Source organism: Indicator indicator, chromosome 1 (genome assembly GCF_027791375.1).
Source record: "Indicator indicator isolate 239-I01 chromosome 1, UM_Iind_1.1, whole genome shotgun sequence".
Lineage (NCBI taxonomy): Eukaryota > Metazoa > Chordata > Aves > Piciformes > Indicatoridae > Indicator > Indicator indicator.
This window is the reverse complement of record NC_072010.1, coordinates 106498752-106519361: the sequence shown is the minus strand read 5'-3', so window position 1 is coordinate 106519361 and position 20610 is coordinate 106498752. Positions and strand designations below refer to the sequence as shown.

The following is a 20610-nucleotide window of genomic DNA, read 5'->3' as shown; positions in this document are numbered from 1 at the left end:
TTCCCAAGATGATATGATCTACCAGTGGTGGCTTCGTTTATGAAGTGCAAGCACAGACTTAGTTTTACTTTTCATTTAGATCATACTGACAGCCTGCATTTGATATTTTTAATTATGCCAAATACATATATTTGGGACTTCAAGACTATTTCTTACATACATGCTCCTTTCTCGGTTTCAACCCCTATACACTTTTTTTGGTGTACTTCTTACAAAACCTAATCAACACGAACCCCAAGCACTCCGCACTTCGTAGCACCAGCTCATTACAGGTAACGGCACGCTGGGATAACTACAGAATTTCGCCCCAAACCAGCCACACACCTCATTCCCACTGCCCCACTCCTCGGGGGCGGAGGCGGGGCTGCCCCGACGGCGGGAGAACCCCCCAGCCCGCCTCACCCCCTGCCCCGCCCCCGCTCCCTGCCGTGCTCTGGGAGAGCCCAACTGATATGGGGAGCAGGGGAGCGCCGGCTTTCTCTGGTGCAGCGGAGAGTCGGGAAGGCCGCAGTCCCTCGCTCCTCCCGCCTCGCCGCTCTTCAATGCCCCGCGCTGAGGTAACAACCCGGTGAAACAGAGAACGAAGAAGGAACTCACCGTCCCCGCTCAGTCCTCCCCAGTCCCGCCCTCTCCCGCAGGAGCCGTGGTCTCGCCCGGAAGCTGTGGGCGGGGCCTGGCGCCGAGCTCTGGCGGCGGTGGCACTGGCGGCCGAACAATAGTGAAGCGCGGCGTTGGGGGCGGGCGGCGGCATCACGGAGTGGTGGTGAGTGGGATTGGGGCTATCGTGGTTCTGGTGGCGGCGCCGCCGCGTCCACGTCGGTGGTGCGCGGAGGCGGGGGAAGGGGTGTGGGTGGTAGTGGAGGGAGGCCAGGGAGGGAGTTGAGAGGGAGTGGAACGGGACGGGGTTTGCCTCCGGGAGGCAGACGGTGCGCGGGCGGGCGGGGAGGAGACGCGGGTCGGGGGGGGGAACTCGTTGCTGCCGGCACCACCGTGTGGCCTCGCCGACGCTGCTGGCGCCGCGTTTTGCGCGCTCTGAGGAAGAAACTTTGCCGGGACGCCCCTTCCTGCGTTCCGCCCTCGGTCCAGCTTGTCGGAGGCCGGGGAGGAGGAGGTTAGGGTCGGTGGGAGGGAGGAGTCGTGGCTGTGGGCGGCGTGTGGTGGTGCCTGCCGTCTCCCCAGGCGCCGGGCAGCCGGTGCTTCCCCTGCTTGGGGGTTGGAATAACGGCCCCATCCCTTCTCGCCCTATCCCCGTATCCTCCTCCAAGGGCACTATGAACGAAGAGCAGTTTGTGAGCATCGACTTGGACGATGACAACGTCTGCAGCGTCTGCAAGCTGGGGACCGAGAAGGAAACGCTCTCTTTTTGCCACGTTTGTTTTGAGCTGAACATCGAAGGTAACGTTTTAATAGGAGTCATATTTTGTGAACTTCGTTCGTAGACTGCCTAGCTTTGAGCCGAATGCAAACTGAGCTTTTATAAAGGCTTTGGATTAAAAACATGTATCAAGAAAGTTTTCCTGGTGGCCAGACTTAGTTCTTAAATAGCTCATTTCCAGCAAAGGTGGGTGCCTTAGCTGCTCTAGCATCTATATCTCTCAATGTAAAGATGTATTCTTCTTTTGAGAGCTTCTGAAAGGCCCTGGTGTTAATATCATCTTTTGGTATTAGGCCTCTGGTGTTAATTCAGATGAGGAGTTCCTGTTCTGCCTTATTCAGGGATTTGGCTCAATAGGTAGATGGGTCTATGCATAAATAAATACAACTTCTAAAGTAGAATAGTGTGGTTTTGTTTTGTTGGTCTTTTTTTTTTTTTTTTCTGGAAGCATATCAGCTTATTATGAAAAATAATAAGTATTATTTATTTTTTACTTTCACAAGATGATGATAGGTGTAGTATGATAAACCAGGGTTCATTGTCGAAGCTTCTTAAGTTTGCAAATTAGACAGTAGGATTTTTGCACATCTTTTAAAAGCTTAATCTTGTCATAGCATTTTGGCCTCCAGGATGGTGTTTTTGGAATGACAGACCTCATTTTGCTGAAGAATTTACTCACCTTCTTTTCAAGCGTATAGCATGAATGAACAGTAGATGGTTATTTTTTTTAAGTCAAACAAAGACTTTATGAATAAAATACAGATATTGTTACTTGATTTGGGAGAAACAAATTGATTTGTCCCATTATATGAAGTCATATTTGCCAATTGTGTATGGGGCGATTGAATGTGAAGATCTAGCACTCTTATGTGAATAGTCCCATTTTTTTCATGACAGACAGTATTGCTGGTGGATATGAGGGTACACTAAAGATCTTAAGATCTAGTCTTTCTGAGGAAAGAACATTTTATGTATACATTTAGTTGCTTATTGTGAACCCTTGAAGCATAAAACTATAATGTAGGGGAATGTAAGGGATATACATTCCATATAGTTTCTGTTGTGCATCTGACTTCCAGTGCAGGCGTTGGTAATAACATTTTGTTCTTACCTTGCAGAAATCTGAAAAATGCATTAGCAATTAGCTTTGATTAAAAAAACAAAACAAAACCAAAAAAACAACAACCAAACCAGCAGTGCCTTTAAGGTCTCTCTTGCTACTAGAGGCAATATATTTTAATCTGAATGATGCTTTTGTACTTAAGTAGTAATTTCCATGCTTTGTGCTTTTGTTTAGAAGAGACTTTCTTGTCTATTTGCACTTCTTGATAAAAGTCAGAGTAACTGTCTAACATGTCACCTTGCTATCAGTCACCTTGAGTTTTATAACTGGTTTATGGTTCTCAGTGTGGAGTGGAATCAAGTAATTTCTCACTCTGGGCTTTAAAATGAAAAGAAAAATATTGCCATAATAACAACTAAGTTTTTGAATTACATTTACAATTTTTTTGGAAGTGTTGAAACAGGTAAAACAATGTGTTACACATATATTGGGTAATTTCTACGCTTATTTCAGATAAGCTGTGAATTTGTGAAAGTTACTTGTTACGGATATTATGTTAAAAAAATGACTGTTTCAGCTGGAACAGCTCTTTTTTCCCCTTTTTCCTTTTAGCTCCTAAAGCTCTTAAGTAGCCTTGATAATAGTAAAGACTTAAACTGTGCAGCAGACTACTTTGCATAATCTTACAAATTTTCAGTTAATTTTAAAAGAAGGCTACTTGAACAAAATAATGAAAACTCACCTGAAATTGCATGAGTAGCATAAAAAATAAGTTGATTTGTTATATTCTGTCTTCTGTGTACCACTTTAAAAAGAGCTACTGTTACTGCTTTTATAGGGAGAGAAGGCTTAAGGGCATAAGTGCGACTTTATAAAGAATCATTATACAACCTCTTTTGCTGAACCACTGCATGAAACAGCCTTTTACCATATCCATAGTCATGCTCTTCCTACTTTTGACATAGCTGCTTCATTCCTGTATTTTCCTGTGATGTCTAAAATAAGTATCTGGCAGCCCTGGGTAGAGAATGAAACTGGTAATTCACTAACTTGGAGTGTTACACTGGATACTGATCACTTGCTTGGATGCCTTATAGCTAGCTACTTGTTGAACAGAATCCAACCCTTAAGTTGAATGAACTCTGTAGATGTGCTGTCTCACACTTATAAATAAGCTTCATTTGCATGAGTAGTTTGCCTTTTTATTTAACATTTTAAAATCCAGGCATTGGAAACAGAGATGTTTAAAAAAGTGAGATAGGCTATTCTAAAAAGATATTCCCTGCCACAGTTAAGATAGTGCTTAAGGCTTGCTCATGTAGTGTCAATGTGCATGTGCAATTTCACCCTTACTGAAGTAGGAAATAGCTGCTGTCCAAGTACAGGAAGGCTGTTAGTCACAGCTCAGCATCTTGCAGGATGCTTAAGTACTCCCACTGTTTGCAGCACCCTGTTAATTTCCATGTGTTAACTGCTGTCTGTCTTAAGAGGAGTGTGTAGCACTTCTTCCATCTTTCCTGATCATCCAGTCCTTACTAGGAGGTGGCTCAGGGTGGAAGGGAGCATCACAGATGTATGTCCAAGGGCAGGTGATGGGCTTGGCAATGCTAGGCTTATGATTGGATCCCATGCTCTTAAAGTGGTTTTTCAAGCTAAATGATTCTATGATTCCATGAGTTGATGCATGAAATTCTGGAAGTAGGTTTCCCGATTTGCTTTTTGAAAAGGATGCTATGCTCTAATGCTTTAATAAAACTCATGAGAACAGTTCTATTTCCCTTTGTGACAGCATCTGCTTGCTTAAAGCTATCTGTGGTGAATCCATGCACATGAAACTGATCTAGCCCAAGACTTAACCATTTGAACCTGGTCTGAAACAGCCTTTCTCAGCTACACTTACTTAGTGGTTTGTTGAAATGCATTTAAGGCTATTATACTATAGTATAGTCTATTATTGGTGAATTGGGCATCTGTGGAGTTCAACAGTTTTCTTGTGTGTACATAGTAACATTGATTGCCTCAGTTAAGTATGACAAATAATCAGGAATGAGCAAGTCAGAAACCATCCCCACCTGATTTCTTCCTGTATCAGTGTTGATATGTGTCTCAACCTTTACCTTCCTAGAGCTGGAATGATGTTTTAGTGTTTCAAATGTGAAAGATGAATCTGACTCTGTACAGTGGTTTTAAAGTTTTAGGTGAGGTTTATAATATCCTAGTGGTATGGGTCTGCAGGAGTTTGATGATGGTTTTTGTCTGCCATGTGCAGAGTGGACATCAGATATTGTTGTGTACATTTTGTATTTTTACAAGTAGGTGTCACATTAATCTGTGGATTGAAACAGGAAACGTTTTAAATTCATGTGTGACTAGATTGCATAAACCAGGAAACTGCATGCCATGTGTTAGTTTGAGACAAATCTGTTCTCCTTTTAAGTTTCATTATAACATGGGAAAATCAATAACTGAACTCTGGTAGCAAGCATAAAATACTAACAGCAGATCTGCAGTTACAACTAGAGACTAGGGAGGAAAATATATGAACACATGAAAATACTAGTGTCTGTAGGTATAAACCTATGTGTATGCAGCAACAAAACTCATTGGCTGAATGCAGTGCCCCTACAAGCTGCTGTGAAACTCCTGAGTTACCACATAAGAATGCTGTGCTGTGAAGAGATACTCATCTGTGCTCTAAGTCTTCTCTTAGAAGAATGTAATCATCTAGCCCATGTTTCACAGAGCATGTAGAGACAGAATGGCATGCAGTGGTGCTGCCTATGATCCTACTTGGTTGTTTTGGTATCTTCACATAGAAATGCATTGTGCAGTGCAAATGTGTCCTTCGTTAATGCGCACTTTGTGATCCTCTGGACAGTGCCTTTGGAAATCACAGCTTCCAGAACTTAATACGTCATACTTGTCTATGAAAGCTTCAAAGTTGAAAGTCTGTCATAATTGCAGTTTAGTTCTACATTATTTGCCATAGGTAATGTATCTGTCTTAACCTGGTTTTATACTGATAATGTCTTAATGCAGAATTATGTAAAACTCTGGATTTCCTGCAATTCAGGGGTTTATAATGGATATAACAGAAAGGAAAAATGTGATTGTTAAAGCTGATTTTATTTATTTATTTTTATTTACACTTTTGCTCATCTGGTGCTGCTAACCATGATAACATCTTGAAGAATACTAGCTGCCAAGCAAACTATCATGCTTTCATTTCAGTCTAAAGATGAGCAACAGCTCATGTTATGAATAACAGATGACACTCTATACATCAGATCTTGTAGTATAAAAGAAAAGATAGTAAGTACTGGATATCTATTCCCATGATTTATGTCAATTAAATTTCTATGGTCCTTTGAAGTGCAGATAGATTCATATCATTTGAAACAATTTCAGCATCAGGTTGGTGCATCCCAGTCTCCAGGTTGAGACAAAGATGCTATAAACTAATCTGTCTTGTTGCATAGCCTTTTTCCTGTTAAGGTCTGTGAAGTTTTGTGTAATGTCCTCATTATGTATTCTTTATGTTCATCTTAAAACAAAAACAAAAAAGTTGATTTAATTGCTTTAAGCATTCAAATGTCACCTTTTTTCTTTACTTTATTAACACCCCACAGAAGAATCTCTTACTGAAATAAAATGGGTTGTAAGGTATAGCTGAAAGGGTTGGAAGCTGCAGGTTTAATTCTTTCAGTGTTAAATTGCCAGTAAAATGTGGCAACAAAAGCTAAAAGCTTTAGCCCAGGCAGATGGGAACTTGTTTAAAGGTAACATTTGCAGTTCAGGGGTATGACTCATTTCTGCAAACTCGAATGGACTTGTGCAACTAGCTGCAGTTTCCAGTAAAGCTCTTGACTACAAATTCAAGTCCAAACATAGTTAGAGATGATATTCTTGATCTTCTAATCTTGCCATGTAAGTACCTGTGAGTAATAGTGGAACTGAGTGGCTAGATCTAAAAGTACATCCTTGAATTTTCTGTTTACATTTGGGAGGTTTGTACATGCAAACAAGTAAATTGAGCAGTCTGTTACTTACCTGACCTCACCCAGAACACAAGAAGACTGTGTCATGGCTTCTGCTCTCTCCAAGGTCAATTCAAGTGATTTTGGTAAGGAAAAAAAAAAGTTTGAGGGGAACATCAATTACGAAAATGTTTTACGTGTCAAGTGGATCTCTGTTTTGTCTTCTATGGTATGTCTTTGCTATGTGCTAAAACACAAAGTGTAATGGGAGATGATTTGTGTGCACTCTTCATGTGTCGGTGGAATGCACTGACTTCAGGAGCAAGATAATATCCAGGTGTCTGGTTTTGGAGGTTAGTGAATGGCATGAGCAGGTCTTGGAATCTGGTTTTCTTACAAGAACCACCCCCCTTGCAGCACTTCTAATAAGCAAACCAGTGTGTAGCAATGGCTTAAAAAAGATGTTACCATCTAATATTGTGAAGTATTTCCCTGTCTGCTGCAAGTCTTGGTGCTGTGCTCTAGGTAAGCCAAACTTGACCTCATCTGATCTCCATGTTCCTAATCAACACTGGCAGATGCTCAGGAGCTGATTTGAGCTGGCTAACTGTCCTTGTTTACAGAGTGTTACTCTATGCAAGGTGAACAGCTGAGAGGAGCAGCAGCTGGAACATTTCAGAGTGTGTTATGAAAGCTGGGGCTCTTCAAGTATGCAGCCATGGGCTGACATCCTTCACAAGGGTTCTTGCTTGCTTACAGGATTAGAAGAAAAAACATAGGTGTCTATCACAAATCTTTGTAGAGTTGAATATTTAAGATGAGGCAGGTTGCACCTTAGGAGCATTGCTCTGCTGGCTATGAAGGCAGTCTCCACAAACATCTAATGGTAGAAGTGTACCTTCTCTAAGTGTGCTTAGAATCTAATTTCACCCATATTGCCAGTACTATGCAAATTTGTATTACGAACTGCATTCACTCTCCTTTGACTGTCTTTAATAACCACATGTACTTTACATGTTTGTGGAAGCTTTGTGTATCATTGATGCAAGCATCATACTGAGAGGTCAGGTTTTTCTTTTCCTTTCTATGTGGTCAGGTATAAATCTTATCCCTAAGTACTTATAAAAATCTTTAAAGGGACTTTAATATGGCTTCAATTGACAAATTGCTCATATTGCAAGCTTGCAATTGTCTATTCATGTGTCTAAAAGTATTCCTAATTTTAGTTTATCTTAAATTCTGGGGTGTTTTTTCCTCTTCAGCTGCTCAAGCTAAGGTTATTCACCATTGCAGAAACAAATAGTTTCTGGCATTACATTAGAAGTTGCAAGGAAGGGAACGCAGGCTTTCTTTAGCATAATTTCCTACTGATGGAGCTGAAGGACCAAATAAGTTGGGTTTTTTTAATTTGTTATCCTTTCTAAAAAAAAAAAGGCAAAACAAAAGAACAAACCAACAACCTACTGTGGAAGACAGACAAGCAGGCTAATGATCACTGATTTTTATTTTGCTTTTTTTTTTTTAATTTATCTTTTTAATGAAAACATTTGTGAAAGGATATAAAGTAGACTTGGAATTCAATTTTATTTTAACTTGTTTAATCTCAAAATAAGACAACTCTCCTAGCCATATATAATCATGAGCAAACATTTCTGTTTAATTCTCTATCAGGAGGAAGAGTTATGTGTAGTTCATCGGTGAATCAGTTGGAAAGGCAGAAATAAAGCCTTTGTAGACTTCTTCCCTTCAACAACAACAAAAAAAATCCCTTGAATTTAGTATGAAGGAAGCCAATTTACTTTCAAGAGCAAATGCTTTAAAACAGGGCAAGATTTACTGAGATGTGATTACACACTGTATATGGTAAATATTATCCTTTCTTTGCTACTTCACACCTATAAATAACTAGAAGTTTTAAAAAACATGTACTACTGTGTAAATTGCCTGCTAGCCATTCATGTATGAAATTACTTTGCAGAGATGGATTAGGATGGCTTACGTTGGGATCTGTACCAGTATAGGAGAAGAGAGTCTGCCCTGCATAGCATAGAAATTTAAGTCTTTTTGAAGTATTTTTAAAAAATAAATTAAAAACAACATCAAAACCCCCTAAATACTAGTCTCTAAATAAGCAGCCCTGTTTTTACAAGTTCAATATACAAAGATACTGCTCATTTCATATTTCATCTGTGATGTGGGTTACCAGAATCAGAAGCAAATAATGGATGGTAAGCACATTCTTTTATGATTTGTCTTGAGGTTTGGCATCATCCTGTGATTCTTGTTCACTTGAGAAATGATCTCTGGTGTGAATTTATTTCCTAATAGTATCTGCTGCCTTGTGTTAGATATGATCTTCTAGGTATTACTGAACTTTTAGGATTTTTTTTTTCTGCACATAAGACTTTCTCACTCTGATTGGTCATGGGCTTTTTGCAGTCCTTCTTTCTTCTCTGGATATAAAACCAAACCAAGTACGAAGGTCAGGACATACTTGGACATAGTCTGCAATCCTGTTCTTGGAAAGTAAGACAAGAGACAAATGCATGCATACCTCCAAATGTGGAAAAAAAATAATGTTGTTGGTTGTATGGTATGATTGATTGATTGATTTGCAGAAACAGCCAAAAGATAAAAAGATAGATAAGGAGACTGGCAAACAGAAATGTTGAGACAGAACTGGAACTCTATAAAAATCCCCAGGATTTATGATAGTTTTTTATAGAAATTATGGCATTACTTGTTATGTACAGAAGTCTTACCTTGCTTTATTCATTTCTTTGTGTATAGTGTTGAATAATGTGTCTTTTAAAATTGAGTCATCTCTATATATTTATTTGATGCCAGTTTACCAGCTGGTAGAATTGTTTGTTGTTTAGTTTTGGGGTTTTTTTTTTCTTTTTTTGCATTTGTGATGAAAGAAAAGAAACCCGAAGCAATCTGAATGGAGTATTAAGTCTTACAAAAAAGAAACAAGCATCTGTTCTGCCTCATAAAGCTGATAGTATTGCCCACAGAAGGATCTGTGTCAAAGAAATGTGGTCTTACTTGCTGTAATACTGGTACGTCATTACTATTTTGTGCTAGCACAGCAGATGCTGTGAATGCTTAGCTTTCGGACGCAATTCCAGAAGGTTAGTGACTGATCTTTGTTCATGGTCTCTGAATGGAAAGGACTGATTGTCATCTTAATACAAAAGAAAGATTGAGAGTTCTTTTGGGGATTGCAGGTTTTTTGCACATGTTTGTTATGGTAGAAATCCAAACCAGTTCACTGAAAGCGGGAGCCAAGTCTGTTAGAAATTCTGTATGAAACTGATTCGAGATTGTACATTTTCTGTTCCTCACTGTAGGAATTTATGTATTTTGTTTTGTTTTTACAATGGAGTAAGGGATGGGAAAATACATTTTGGTTGGGGATGTGGTATGTGTGCGTATTTACTGGAAGTGTTTTGTAATAACTCGCTCTCTGTTCTGAAACAGTGACAGTGTGGGTAATATATGGCATATAAGTAGCAAAACTTTGACTTCTGAAGGTTTTTTTCTTCTGTAATAGTTACTTATTTCAGACATACATGGTATTGATGAGTTCTGATGAAACATTTTATTGAGCAGCATGCCTCTGGAGTGGGGAAGTTAATGTCCAGAACTCTTTTAAAAGGTGTGTTTGTCAGAAGGTAAACTTGAATAATCTTGAACTTATAGCTTTAGAAATAAAAATCAGGTGGGGCTTCATGCAGTCATGCAGCACTTGGTTTTTGTTGTTGTGTAATTAAAATTGCTTTTATTCTGTGTGGCCTCACGCTGTACTCGTTACTTGTCCAATAGGATATGGTATTCTCATGGAAATAATGAAGCATAAATCCTCAAATGAATATTTGTGGTTTACCTGGGGTGAGGTTGGATTATTGTTTTTTGGTTTTGTCTGCTTGATGTGAGACTGCAGTTTTCTGTAACTTGTTGTGCAGGTGTTTCTTTTGTGATTGCCCCAGAAGTGATAGCATGTATTGGAGGAAATGCATAGTCTGACTTGCTTCTTAGATGGGCCAGGCAGAGGACCTAACTGCAACAGGCCATGCCTCTAGAAATGCTCTGGAAACATTTCATTAAATTTGAAAGATTCAGGGTTTTTCTGGCTTTAATAGAAACAGTGCAGTGGTTCTTTCCCAAGTTTTGGGAAAGGAGTGGATGCTGGAGAGAGTAAGGAAAAATGAAAAGTGGGTAAGTATGCCTGGTTTTTGAGTTGGGAGAAGGGTGGTATCCTGGGAGCAAACCTGAGGTTAGTATCTGTGAATTAGAAACAGTCTGTGCAAAAGTGCAGTTGCCCTAGATTCACTAATTGCATTCTGCAGTTCTCTTCCCTTTTTGCCAAGTCTTCAAGTGTTTGCTTGGGACAGGATTACTCTGTCCTGTGATGAGAAGACATTGGCTTCATTCAGTCATCTTAGAGTCAAATTGTTAGGTGGGTTCCTGAATGTTGTTGTATAGAAAATGGTATACAACTGTTTTTCAGCCAATAAGTATTTTCTGTAAGTAAAAGAAATCACTGTAAGCATCAGCAGTGTGGCATGATGACGAATCACTTAAGTAAAGCAGATGACATGGAACAAATCAGTTGGTTTTGTAAGGTTTGCAGTATTGTGAACATATGCCTTATAACTACAACTAATGGTGTTTGGTCTTCCTTGATAGCTTAAAGACATAAGTTTCCATTGTGCTACTTGAATTAAGCGGACTTGCTAAATTTAAATTATTCTTAGAAGTTATGAAAACAAATTGCATCTTTTCTTGTTTTCACTGTAAATGGTAAAATTTTTACATCTCTGTAGAGATAAGAGAGGGGAAACTAGCCTTGCAAGTAGATTATTGTTGTGGTGTGGTGGGTTGAAATTTCCCTCCCGCATTAACAACACCAGACTAGCTCAGTTCAGAAGCAAATGTAGCTGTATTTACAAGCAAAAACTACAGTCTACAATGGAATGCAATTAATCTATACAAAACATACAGTATTTATAATATTTACAAAGATGTACAATTAACAGAAACAGCACAAAACCCTCCTGGCCAAAGCTAGGAAATCTGTCCATCTGCCCTGCCATTTCCCTGCCTTTCAAGGTCAGTAGGCCAGTATGTTATCTCTGAAGCAAAGCCAGAAGAGAAATGCTAGACTGCCCAGCACAAAAACACCAGACAGACTGAACTGACAGACTGAACTTTGTGTTGAGTACTGAATCTTAAATATTTCTCTCTCTCCAATGGAAGTGTTTAGAACAATCATTTTTCTCTTGCATCCAGTTGTGATTTATTTACATTATTTTAATTTTCTGCTTGAACTCTGTGAAAAGAAATTAAAGGCATAACCTTAAAACCACGACAATTATGTGGAGCTTAAGAAAAGTTAGTGAATATTTATTTGCTGAAGGAAGTTGACAGATAGTTTGAGGTGTAGACTGAGACTCTTGACTTCATACCCATGAAAACAGTACCTGTCTATATTCTTTGCTCAGGAGCTTCCTTCTTTAAAAGTACCTCTGTTTAAGATCTCTGGTTTTTTGTTCATTCTAATGCTTCTTTCGTTGACAGGAAGAATGTCTATTTTCACAATCTTACCTTTCTGCCCTGCTGCTTAAGAACAAAATTTAATTCCACTGCTATCCTCTTGCATTTTCCACTCTGTCACTTTGCCCCATAAATTTTGTGTACCCCCTTACAAACTCAACTAGAAGAGTAACGCTGTTGAGTTCCAATGCTGCCCAAGGAGTGGAAAATCAAGAGCTGCCTACTCTCCATGCTTGAACTCCTCAACTTAAAACACCAGTTACCAACAAATGATAATCAAAGTTAAGTACTTAGATTTGTTTTCACTAGTTTCATGTCAAGAATTGTGCTTTTACAGTTTGGGATTTTGCAGAACTTCATCACTTTTTAAAAAGAATAAGCATTTTTATATACTTCTGTGCTAAAAAGCAAAATGTCTATAGCTTGCTTCATGTCACCTGGTTACAAAGATCGAATAACATTGTCGTGTGTTGATTTAAGTGTTCTGGAGTTAAGTATTGAGCACTTTCCAGCAGTCCTTTACAGGTGTATTATTTGTTATTTGCAGTGAGGAACTTGTTCAACAGAATTGTTTTTCATTATTTTGGGAACCTCCCAGGTAGTATAGTGGGTGATGAGATAAATGTCAGACTGTTCATATTTTGGACCTGGATAATGAATCTGCTGCATAGGTGAGTCTGAAGAAAAGTATCCACAGAAGTTGCAGAAAGTAATTTTGTACTGGAGTACTATTAGCTTTCTGAAATAGTGGTTTCTCAAACCATCTGTGTTCAGTCACCAACTGTGGATCTTCACAGATTGTGTTCCTTTTTAACATGTCAATCACTATCAGTTACTTTGAAGTTTAAGTAATTTACCTGCTGTAAATTTTAGTAGTTTCTGAAGGAGGAGGACAATCAAAGACAGTAAGCATCCATCTTAAATGAAGTTATTTTCGGGACGGTATAACGTTTGGCAAGTGTTGACAGTGTTATAACCAACACAAAATAATAAACTAAGGCTGAAGTCTGAATTACGTTTGACCACATGGATGACACATGCCTGTACACTGCAGTATTTGTTGAGCAGATAGCTCACGTTATCCATAGAAGGTAGGAGTGTGAGTGACTACTCTAAAAATGCTCTTCAGTATTGTTCTGTAGGACTTTTTGCTGTATATTTGGAATTATTTTGCTCCTACAGTTTATATGCTCATGTATAGATGCAATATGTACAGAGTTAGCAGTTGGCTTCATCTGCATTATTATCCAGGTAATCTGCAAGTCCTGCATTAGGATTTACTGTGTGCAAAACATTTTGTATGCTAAGGCTCAAGACTGAGTGGAATGTCAAAAGTTTTAGAGTATCAAGTATCCCTGTTTACTGAAGTGACTAGGCTGTTAACAGGAAAGCATCATTTAAGTTTTTGTTTTCTTGGCTTGTGAGTAAAGATTTTAAAAGCTTATTGAGTATATAGTAAGTAAACTTTTTCTGTTGTGTCTTTACAGGAGTGCCAAAGTCAGATCTTCTACATACAAGATCTTTAAGGGGGCACAGAGACTGCTTTGAAAAATTCCACTTAATAGCAAATCAGGACTGTCCACGATCAAAGCTCTCTAAAAGTCCATATGCTGAAGTAAAAAATATTTTGAGCAAAAAAATTAACTGGATCATACAGTATGCACAAAACAAGGATTTAGACTCTGATCCTGAAAGCTCAAAAACTTCCCAACACCAGCTTTTTAACTTCAGACATCAGACTGATAGAAAACTACTCCCACAGTTTGACTCCCCAGTACCTAGATACTCTGCAAAATGGATAGATGGGAATTCTGGAGGCATCTCAAGCTGCTCACAAGCTCTTTTGGAACAAAGAGAATCTGCTGATTTTAGACTTGGTGTTTTACAAGAAACAGGTGCTACCTTCTGTTGCAACAGTGTTCTGTGGTCAAATCACAAGCAGGTCCAAAAAGCTGAAAAAGCTGAAGGTGATTCACTTGGCAGTGTTCATAGAAGGCATCCTCAATACAACAGGGAAGAATGTAAGTATGCATTTATTTCCATACAACCTAGGAAAAAAGGCATTCTTTGAAATACCTATTCACCACTTCATGTCCCCACAAGGCATTAATTGACATCCTGAAATCCAGCCTTTAACTGTTTGGAGTTACTGTAAAACCTGTGATTGATGTAGTGTAGTTGTTTTGTTTAGGGGTTTTTTGTGGGTTTGTTGGTTGGTTTTGTTTGGGATTTAGAGGTATTTTTGTTTCTAGGTGGGGGGTTTTGGTTATTTTTTTTTGGTATGTTTTGTTTTTTCATATTTCCCTGTAAATTATAGCTCAGTGTGATACAGGACATGCCTAACTTACCATTACAGTTGATTGCAGTCACTTCAGTACGTCAGTCCTGCCTGTGGAGATTGCAAAGATCCTGAAAATAACTGTCTCACTAAACTTGTGCAGTGCCTTCTTAAGCAGTAGGAGAAATTAGCGGCAAGGTATGAGAGCAAACTGGGAGAACAGTATAAAAAGCTGAGCATCCATAATAGCACCAGACATTCCTTGTGCATTGTAGTAGATTTTGTATTTTATTCTGTTTATTGAGCATTAGAAATTGGGAAGGCCCTTATGCCGTCATATCTTCTTAAAGATTGTAGCAGTAGAACTGAGCAATCTTTTGATAACTGTAGTGATATTGAAAGCAGCAGAAAACAAGTTTTTCCTGTTATTTAAAGAGGTCGCTAGAAGAAGTCTTTAGAAAAATGTAGGGTATTATAGTGTCTCTGAAATCAGCCTGCATAAATGTGTTAGGAATAAGTTCCCAGAGATCTCTGCAGAGATAACTGGAGAGGGGGTTTTGAATTTCAAAAGACATGAAAAAGAAGACAAAAAAAGTTGGTAAAATGTTCAGTGGGAGATTAGGTGATGAAAAACAAGGTAATATTTGAATTCAGAATGTTGGAAGACAGAGTGAAAAAGAGATACCGTAATAGTGGAATCGGTTTCTTCAGGCTTATGGGGTTATCTGACTGAAGTTAATGACTTGGGATTTATCTCTCTGGTTTTGGGACAAGGGAACTTATATCTGTCATGAGCACAGTAACATGATCTGTTTTTTCTTCTGTTATGACTGCGTAAGGCACCTGTTGGGACATTTTTGCTTTATACTAGAAGTATTTGTTCAATGCCTTTTCAAGACTCCAAAAAAGATGAATTTGGAGACTCTGATTATATAAAATTTATATTTTAGGGAAAAACTGGGTCAGACTTTAACTGAATTATGTACCTTCTTATTGAAGTATTTTCACTGTAATGACATAGCAGTGTTCATGTAACTTTAAATAGCTTGGTCAGTGTTTATAATTTACCACAAATACGGGTTGAACAATGTTTTAGCAGTTAAATTTGGTTGTCTTCTACTTCTCTTTCCTTCGGTATCAGAATTGTGACATGAAAACAATTCTATCCTGATAGACACACACAACATGTGTGAACCTTCCTGTGTGCTACAGTTGATGAAATGATGCTGAAAATAATGAAGAAATGGGAAGTAACATCCTACTACTGGGGATAAAAGGGGAAAAATATCTTGACACTTAGAGAAGGCTGTCAGTTACTGTATTAAATCCAGTAAGAGTTTTCATGGAGCTCAAAGGATGGTGAAAATCTTCATTCAGGTTGGTAGCCAGAAGTAGGAGGGAACAGTACTGTAGCTGACTGTTGGAGGAGAAAGGTGACTGTTTCACTCTTAGGCGACTTTATGTCTCAAGTAACAAGTAGGCTATCTCAGCTATTGACAGCTCCTTTGGTTTGACAATCCTGTGACAATACTGACAGAAAGTATCTCACAACTGCAAAATGTGACAAAGTTTGAAAGAGAAGGCTAAGGGTAATGAAATAGTTCTGTGGGTAGGTAAAAACTAACCTTTTCAGAACTTACACTTGAAATTTACAATATAGAAACCTCTTATGCTGAGAAATCCCTGACTGCAGAATAGATTTTTCTCAAGTATGCAGTGAGTAGTTTGCTAAGGTGCATCATTGTTTAAACACGTTTGAAAATTGCAAGGTCTTAAAGCTCGTTTCAGTGACCCGTACCCTCTTCTGATGATCAGGATTGTCACTTTTCACCATGCTGCCTAGAGCATTTTGGCAACATGCATGGCACCAAACTGTGCCCACCACTGCTGGGCTTGAGAAATTTCTAAGGAAGAGGCCAGTGCTTTCTTATGTGCTGCTGTTGATCAAGGGCATTGCAGAATGCCAGGTTGGAAGGGACCTCAAGGATCATGTGTACCAACCTTTCACAGTTGCTTCCTCTTGAGGTTTGATATGTATTTTCTATGAGAATGTTCCATGTACACATAACCTGCAAATCAGAAGGGCTTTTCAATGATGCAGAGGATCTGTTGGCTGTCACTAGGAGCATAGCACAAGAGTCACAGAATCAATAAGATTGGAAAAAACCTCAGAGATCATCAAGTCCAACCTATTACCTAGTACCTAACACCTCATGACAACTAAACCATGGTTCCAAGTGCCACATCCAGTCTTTTTTTGAACACCTCCAGGGACGGTGACTCCACCACCTCCCTGGGCAGCCCATTCCACTGGCCAATTACTCTTTTTGTGAAGAACTTTCTCCTCATCTCAAGTCTAAACTTCCCCTGGTGCAGCTTGAGACTGTGTCCTCTTGTTATGGTGCTCGTTACCTGGGAGAAGAGACCAACCCCCACCTGTCTACAGCCTCCTTTCAGGTAGTTGTAGAGAGGCAATTAGGTCTCCCCTGAGCTTCCTCTTCTCCAGACTAAACCACCGCAGTTCCCAGTGAGAAGTAAACCTATTTTTATGTGGTGGTCTTTGTATCAAACTAAGACTTTTCTTCATCATTTGTCATGGAAGTACTCAAAGGAAACTGGTATACGTTATATGCATAAAGCACAAAATATGTATTGCTGGGTGCAAGTGATGACCATTTGAGAAAATAGGAGTCTGTTTATGTGACTGAGGTAGTAATAATAACACTTTTTGTTATTCCAGTGGCTATGATGTCTCTTGAAGATCTAAAACAGCTTAATGAAAAACTGCTCAAGCAAATCCAGGGTGAGAATTTTTCAATACTCTTTGGGTGTGGTTGCTTTGTAACAAAGAAAATGTCATTTAAAAAAAAAGAAATTGTGATGGCTTTCCTATCAGTCAAGTTTTGAACTGAAATCTCTATATATCATGTTTCCATACAAACCAGTGAGCACCTAGGTGCTTTTTATTATGCAACTTTCTTGGGTGTTGCATACTGACACGTGAAAACACTGTTTTCTTTAGTTTTTTTGATTGGAATCATAGCATTTTTTACATTGGAGGAGTCTATTAGGAGCGATTCCAGCTGTTAACCCACTACTGCCAGGTCACCACTTAAACATATCCCTAAGTACCACATCTACATGTTCTTTGAATACCTCCAGCGATGGTGATTCAACCACTCCCCTGGACAGCCTTGTCCAATGCTTCCTAACCTTTTCAATGAGGAAATGTTTCCACATATCCAACCTAAACCTTCTCTGGTGCAACTTGAGATTATTTCCTCTTATCCTAGCAACTTGTTACTTGGGAGAAGAGAATGACACCCACCTCACTACAAACTGCTTTCAGGTAGTTGTAGAGATTAATAAGGGCTTCCCTGAGCCTCCTTTTCTCCAGTTCTCCTAGTTCTCTCAGCTGTTCCTTGCGAGATTTATTCTCTACACCTTTCACCAGCTTCATTGATTAGCTTTGGACATGCTCCAGGACCTCAATGCCTGTCTTGTGGGGAGGGGCCCAAAACTGAGGTCAGTATTCAAGGTGTAGCCTCACCAGTGCTGAGTACAGGGGGGCAGTTGCTTCTGTAATCCAGTCTGTTTTTCATACAATCAGAATAAACTTTACTCTGAGTTATAAAGTGATCCACCTTGGCTTAGATCACCTAAACCAAAACAAACCAACCAAACAAACAAAAAACCCTACCAACTGTTCAGTTCCCAATGCTTATACCAAGCTGCTCTGTTTCGATGGCCATACCTTTTTCATGGTAACATTTGACACTGCTTCAAAACTCTATGAAAGTACAGGGACTGAGAATGCTAACCTGATGATGTCCTTGCAGATGTGTTTGAAGAGCTGACACAGCAAGTCCAAGAAAAGGATTCTTTGGCCTCTGAGCTGAATGTCCGGCATATTGCTATCGAGCAGCTGCTGAAGAACTACTCCAAACTGCCATGTCTGCAGATGGGACGAGCAGGGACGAAATCCAATGTCCCTATATAAAGGGATAAGATGTCTGTCCTCCCACAGAGCTAACTTTCCCTAACAGCTTTGATAACCATTAAGTATGCACAGATATTAGAAGCTTTTGAGGAGACTCGGGCAGCTCTCTCTTTGCATTCATAATCCTTGAAGTCTTACTTCACTTCGGTTTTAACAAAAAAGGCAAATATTTTTTAGGTATTAAAATCAATTGTAATAAGGTTTATTCATATTTAGGGATGAATTTCTTTTCCCATAACTATGCATGAGCCTTGATATGAATTCTGTGTTTTGTTGATAATATTGTTTTTAACAAAGACCGACCTGAAGCCTGTAAACCTGCCTCCTTCATTCAGAGGAAAAATAAAAAACTGAGTTTTGATCAGGTCTGATCCTGTTACATTCAATAGAGCTTTAAGGAGGAAAACAGTATTAATGAAACTCCTGTTTTCTTATTTATTATGAGCAATATTTTATTAATGAAGTTTTATACTAAATAAATACCACTATTTTTAGGTACTTTTCCAGATCTCTTTATAAAATGTCTGAGTTATGCTGTGTAATGTTTATGCCTTGTGTATGACTGTTTATCCTTTTTCAGGTCTGTATCTTTCATGATACAATTCTTTTTAAGTCTTGTTTCCCAAAGAGATGAATTTCACATGTTAAATAAAAATGTGATGGTGCATCACTTATTTTTATCAGCTTTATAACTGCAGAGTTTTGTTCATGAGAAATGTGTAAAAAAAAAAAGCACAACATTTCCTTTTAAATTAAAAAAATATATCCATACTTTGGTTTTAATGCATAAAAGTTGAAGTTGTTTTATATGTGTGAAATTTTCAGTGCTGAGAAGTCTTTGACAAAACTAAATAAATTTGTAATACTGCATTACCTTTCTATGATTTTTTTTATAAAGTTGGATCAAACTGTGATAAAGTGTTTTAATTTTGAAATGCAAGTACTAATGACACATTGTAAATCAGAACAGCCTCTGTGTTTTAAGAAGTTGTATCAATCTACCATACCAAGAGATCTTAGTTAATCTTTGTCCAAATGACTGTACACCTGCATTTGTGCAACTGAAATTTGCTGAGTTGGGCTGACAAATTAGGAGTGGAGGGAAAAGCTTTCCTCTACCCCCACCCTGCAAAAAAAGAAAAATCTAAAGTCTTTGTGCTTTCTGATTTTTTTTTTTCTTTTGATCACTTAGGAAGGGCTAGCATGAAGAAAGGTTTAGATTTAATTCAAAAATCAAACTGAAAAACAAGCCAAAATTCAGACTAAGTACTTTCTATAATGGTTTCTGGACTGCATTGGATATGCTGAGAGAGCTGGGGTTCAGCCTGAAGAGGAGGAGGCTCTGGGGGTACCTAATAGCATCCTTCCAGTACCTGAGGGGGGCCTACATGAAGGATGGAGAAAGGCTGTTTACAAAAGCCTGCTGTGACGGGACAAGGGGCAATGGCTTCAAACCAGAGAAGGGCAGATTTGAATTGGATATTAGGAATAAATCTTTTACTATAGGGGTGGTGGAACACTGGAACAGGTTCTCCAGGGAGGTGGTTGAGGCCCCTTTCCCTGGAGATATCAAGGTAAGGCTCAACAAGGCCCTGGGCAACCTGGTCTAGCTGAGGATGTCTAGCTGAGCTGTTGACTGTGGGGAGATCAGACTAGATGACCTTTGGAGGTCCCTTCTGGCCTGGACTTATTCCATGATTAATTTTGGTTTTTCTCCTTAATGTATTTCTGGAAGGCCTTTGTAAGGAGTTCGGAGCACGTTGCAAGCATGCATGAGTGGGGTCTTGAATGTCTGCATATTTTGAGGTTCAGGGGGAGAAAAGATTGATAATGTCATTGCTCGTGTATCCAAGTGGGCCTGTAAGTAAATGTGTACTAGCTAGTCCCTAATTATAGAGGATGAGTTAATCTCCATGTGCAAATCTGCTTGTAAACCTTATTGATATAAGAGAATTGATAAATGTAAGGTGAGAGGAGAAATACCATGTAGTACTTCATGAAGTGAAGTTGCTGCTGCACATCTCCATAACCCAGAGGAACTCACACAGACAGGGCTGTGTTCTTGTTTTAAAATAACGTGCTGTAAAAGTGCTCATACTACTACATGCATGGGATTTCTTTCCTCTGCTTTCCTGACTTTCCCTGATAAATCTGTCTGGTATAAATCTTGTGTTAGATTTCAGTTGTTTCTGTATATGAAATGTTGGTTTTTATGGATTTGGCTATGAAGTGCCTGTATTTTGAGTAAGCAGTGAACAAGCTTTAACAAGGTGTGTGGGGGGAAGACTTGCATTTGGAAAAATTGGTATTTGAGGCTATGAACACCTATCAAAATCCAGTTACAGAATCTTAACAGCT

General features: G+C 39.0%; 1 protein-coding gene across 1 annotated transcript; it reads left to right on the top strand.

The window, feature by feature from the left end:
• The first annotated feature begins 757 nt into the window (after positions 1–757).
• Positions 758–18286, top strand: C1H21orf91 (chromosome 1 C21orf91 homolog). Its single transcript, XM_054387389.1, has 5 exons — positions 758–763; positions 1266–1395; positions 13462–13995; positions 16993–17055; positions 18092–18286. Exons 2-5 carry the CDS (start codon positions 1272–1274, stop codon positions 18250–18252), a joined length of 882 nt encoding a protein of 293 aa, XP_054243364.1. The 5' UTR covers positions 758–763; positions 1266–1271; the 3' UTR covers positions 18253–18286.
• The last annotated feature ends 2324 nt before the right edge of the window (positions 18287–20610 follow it).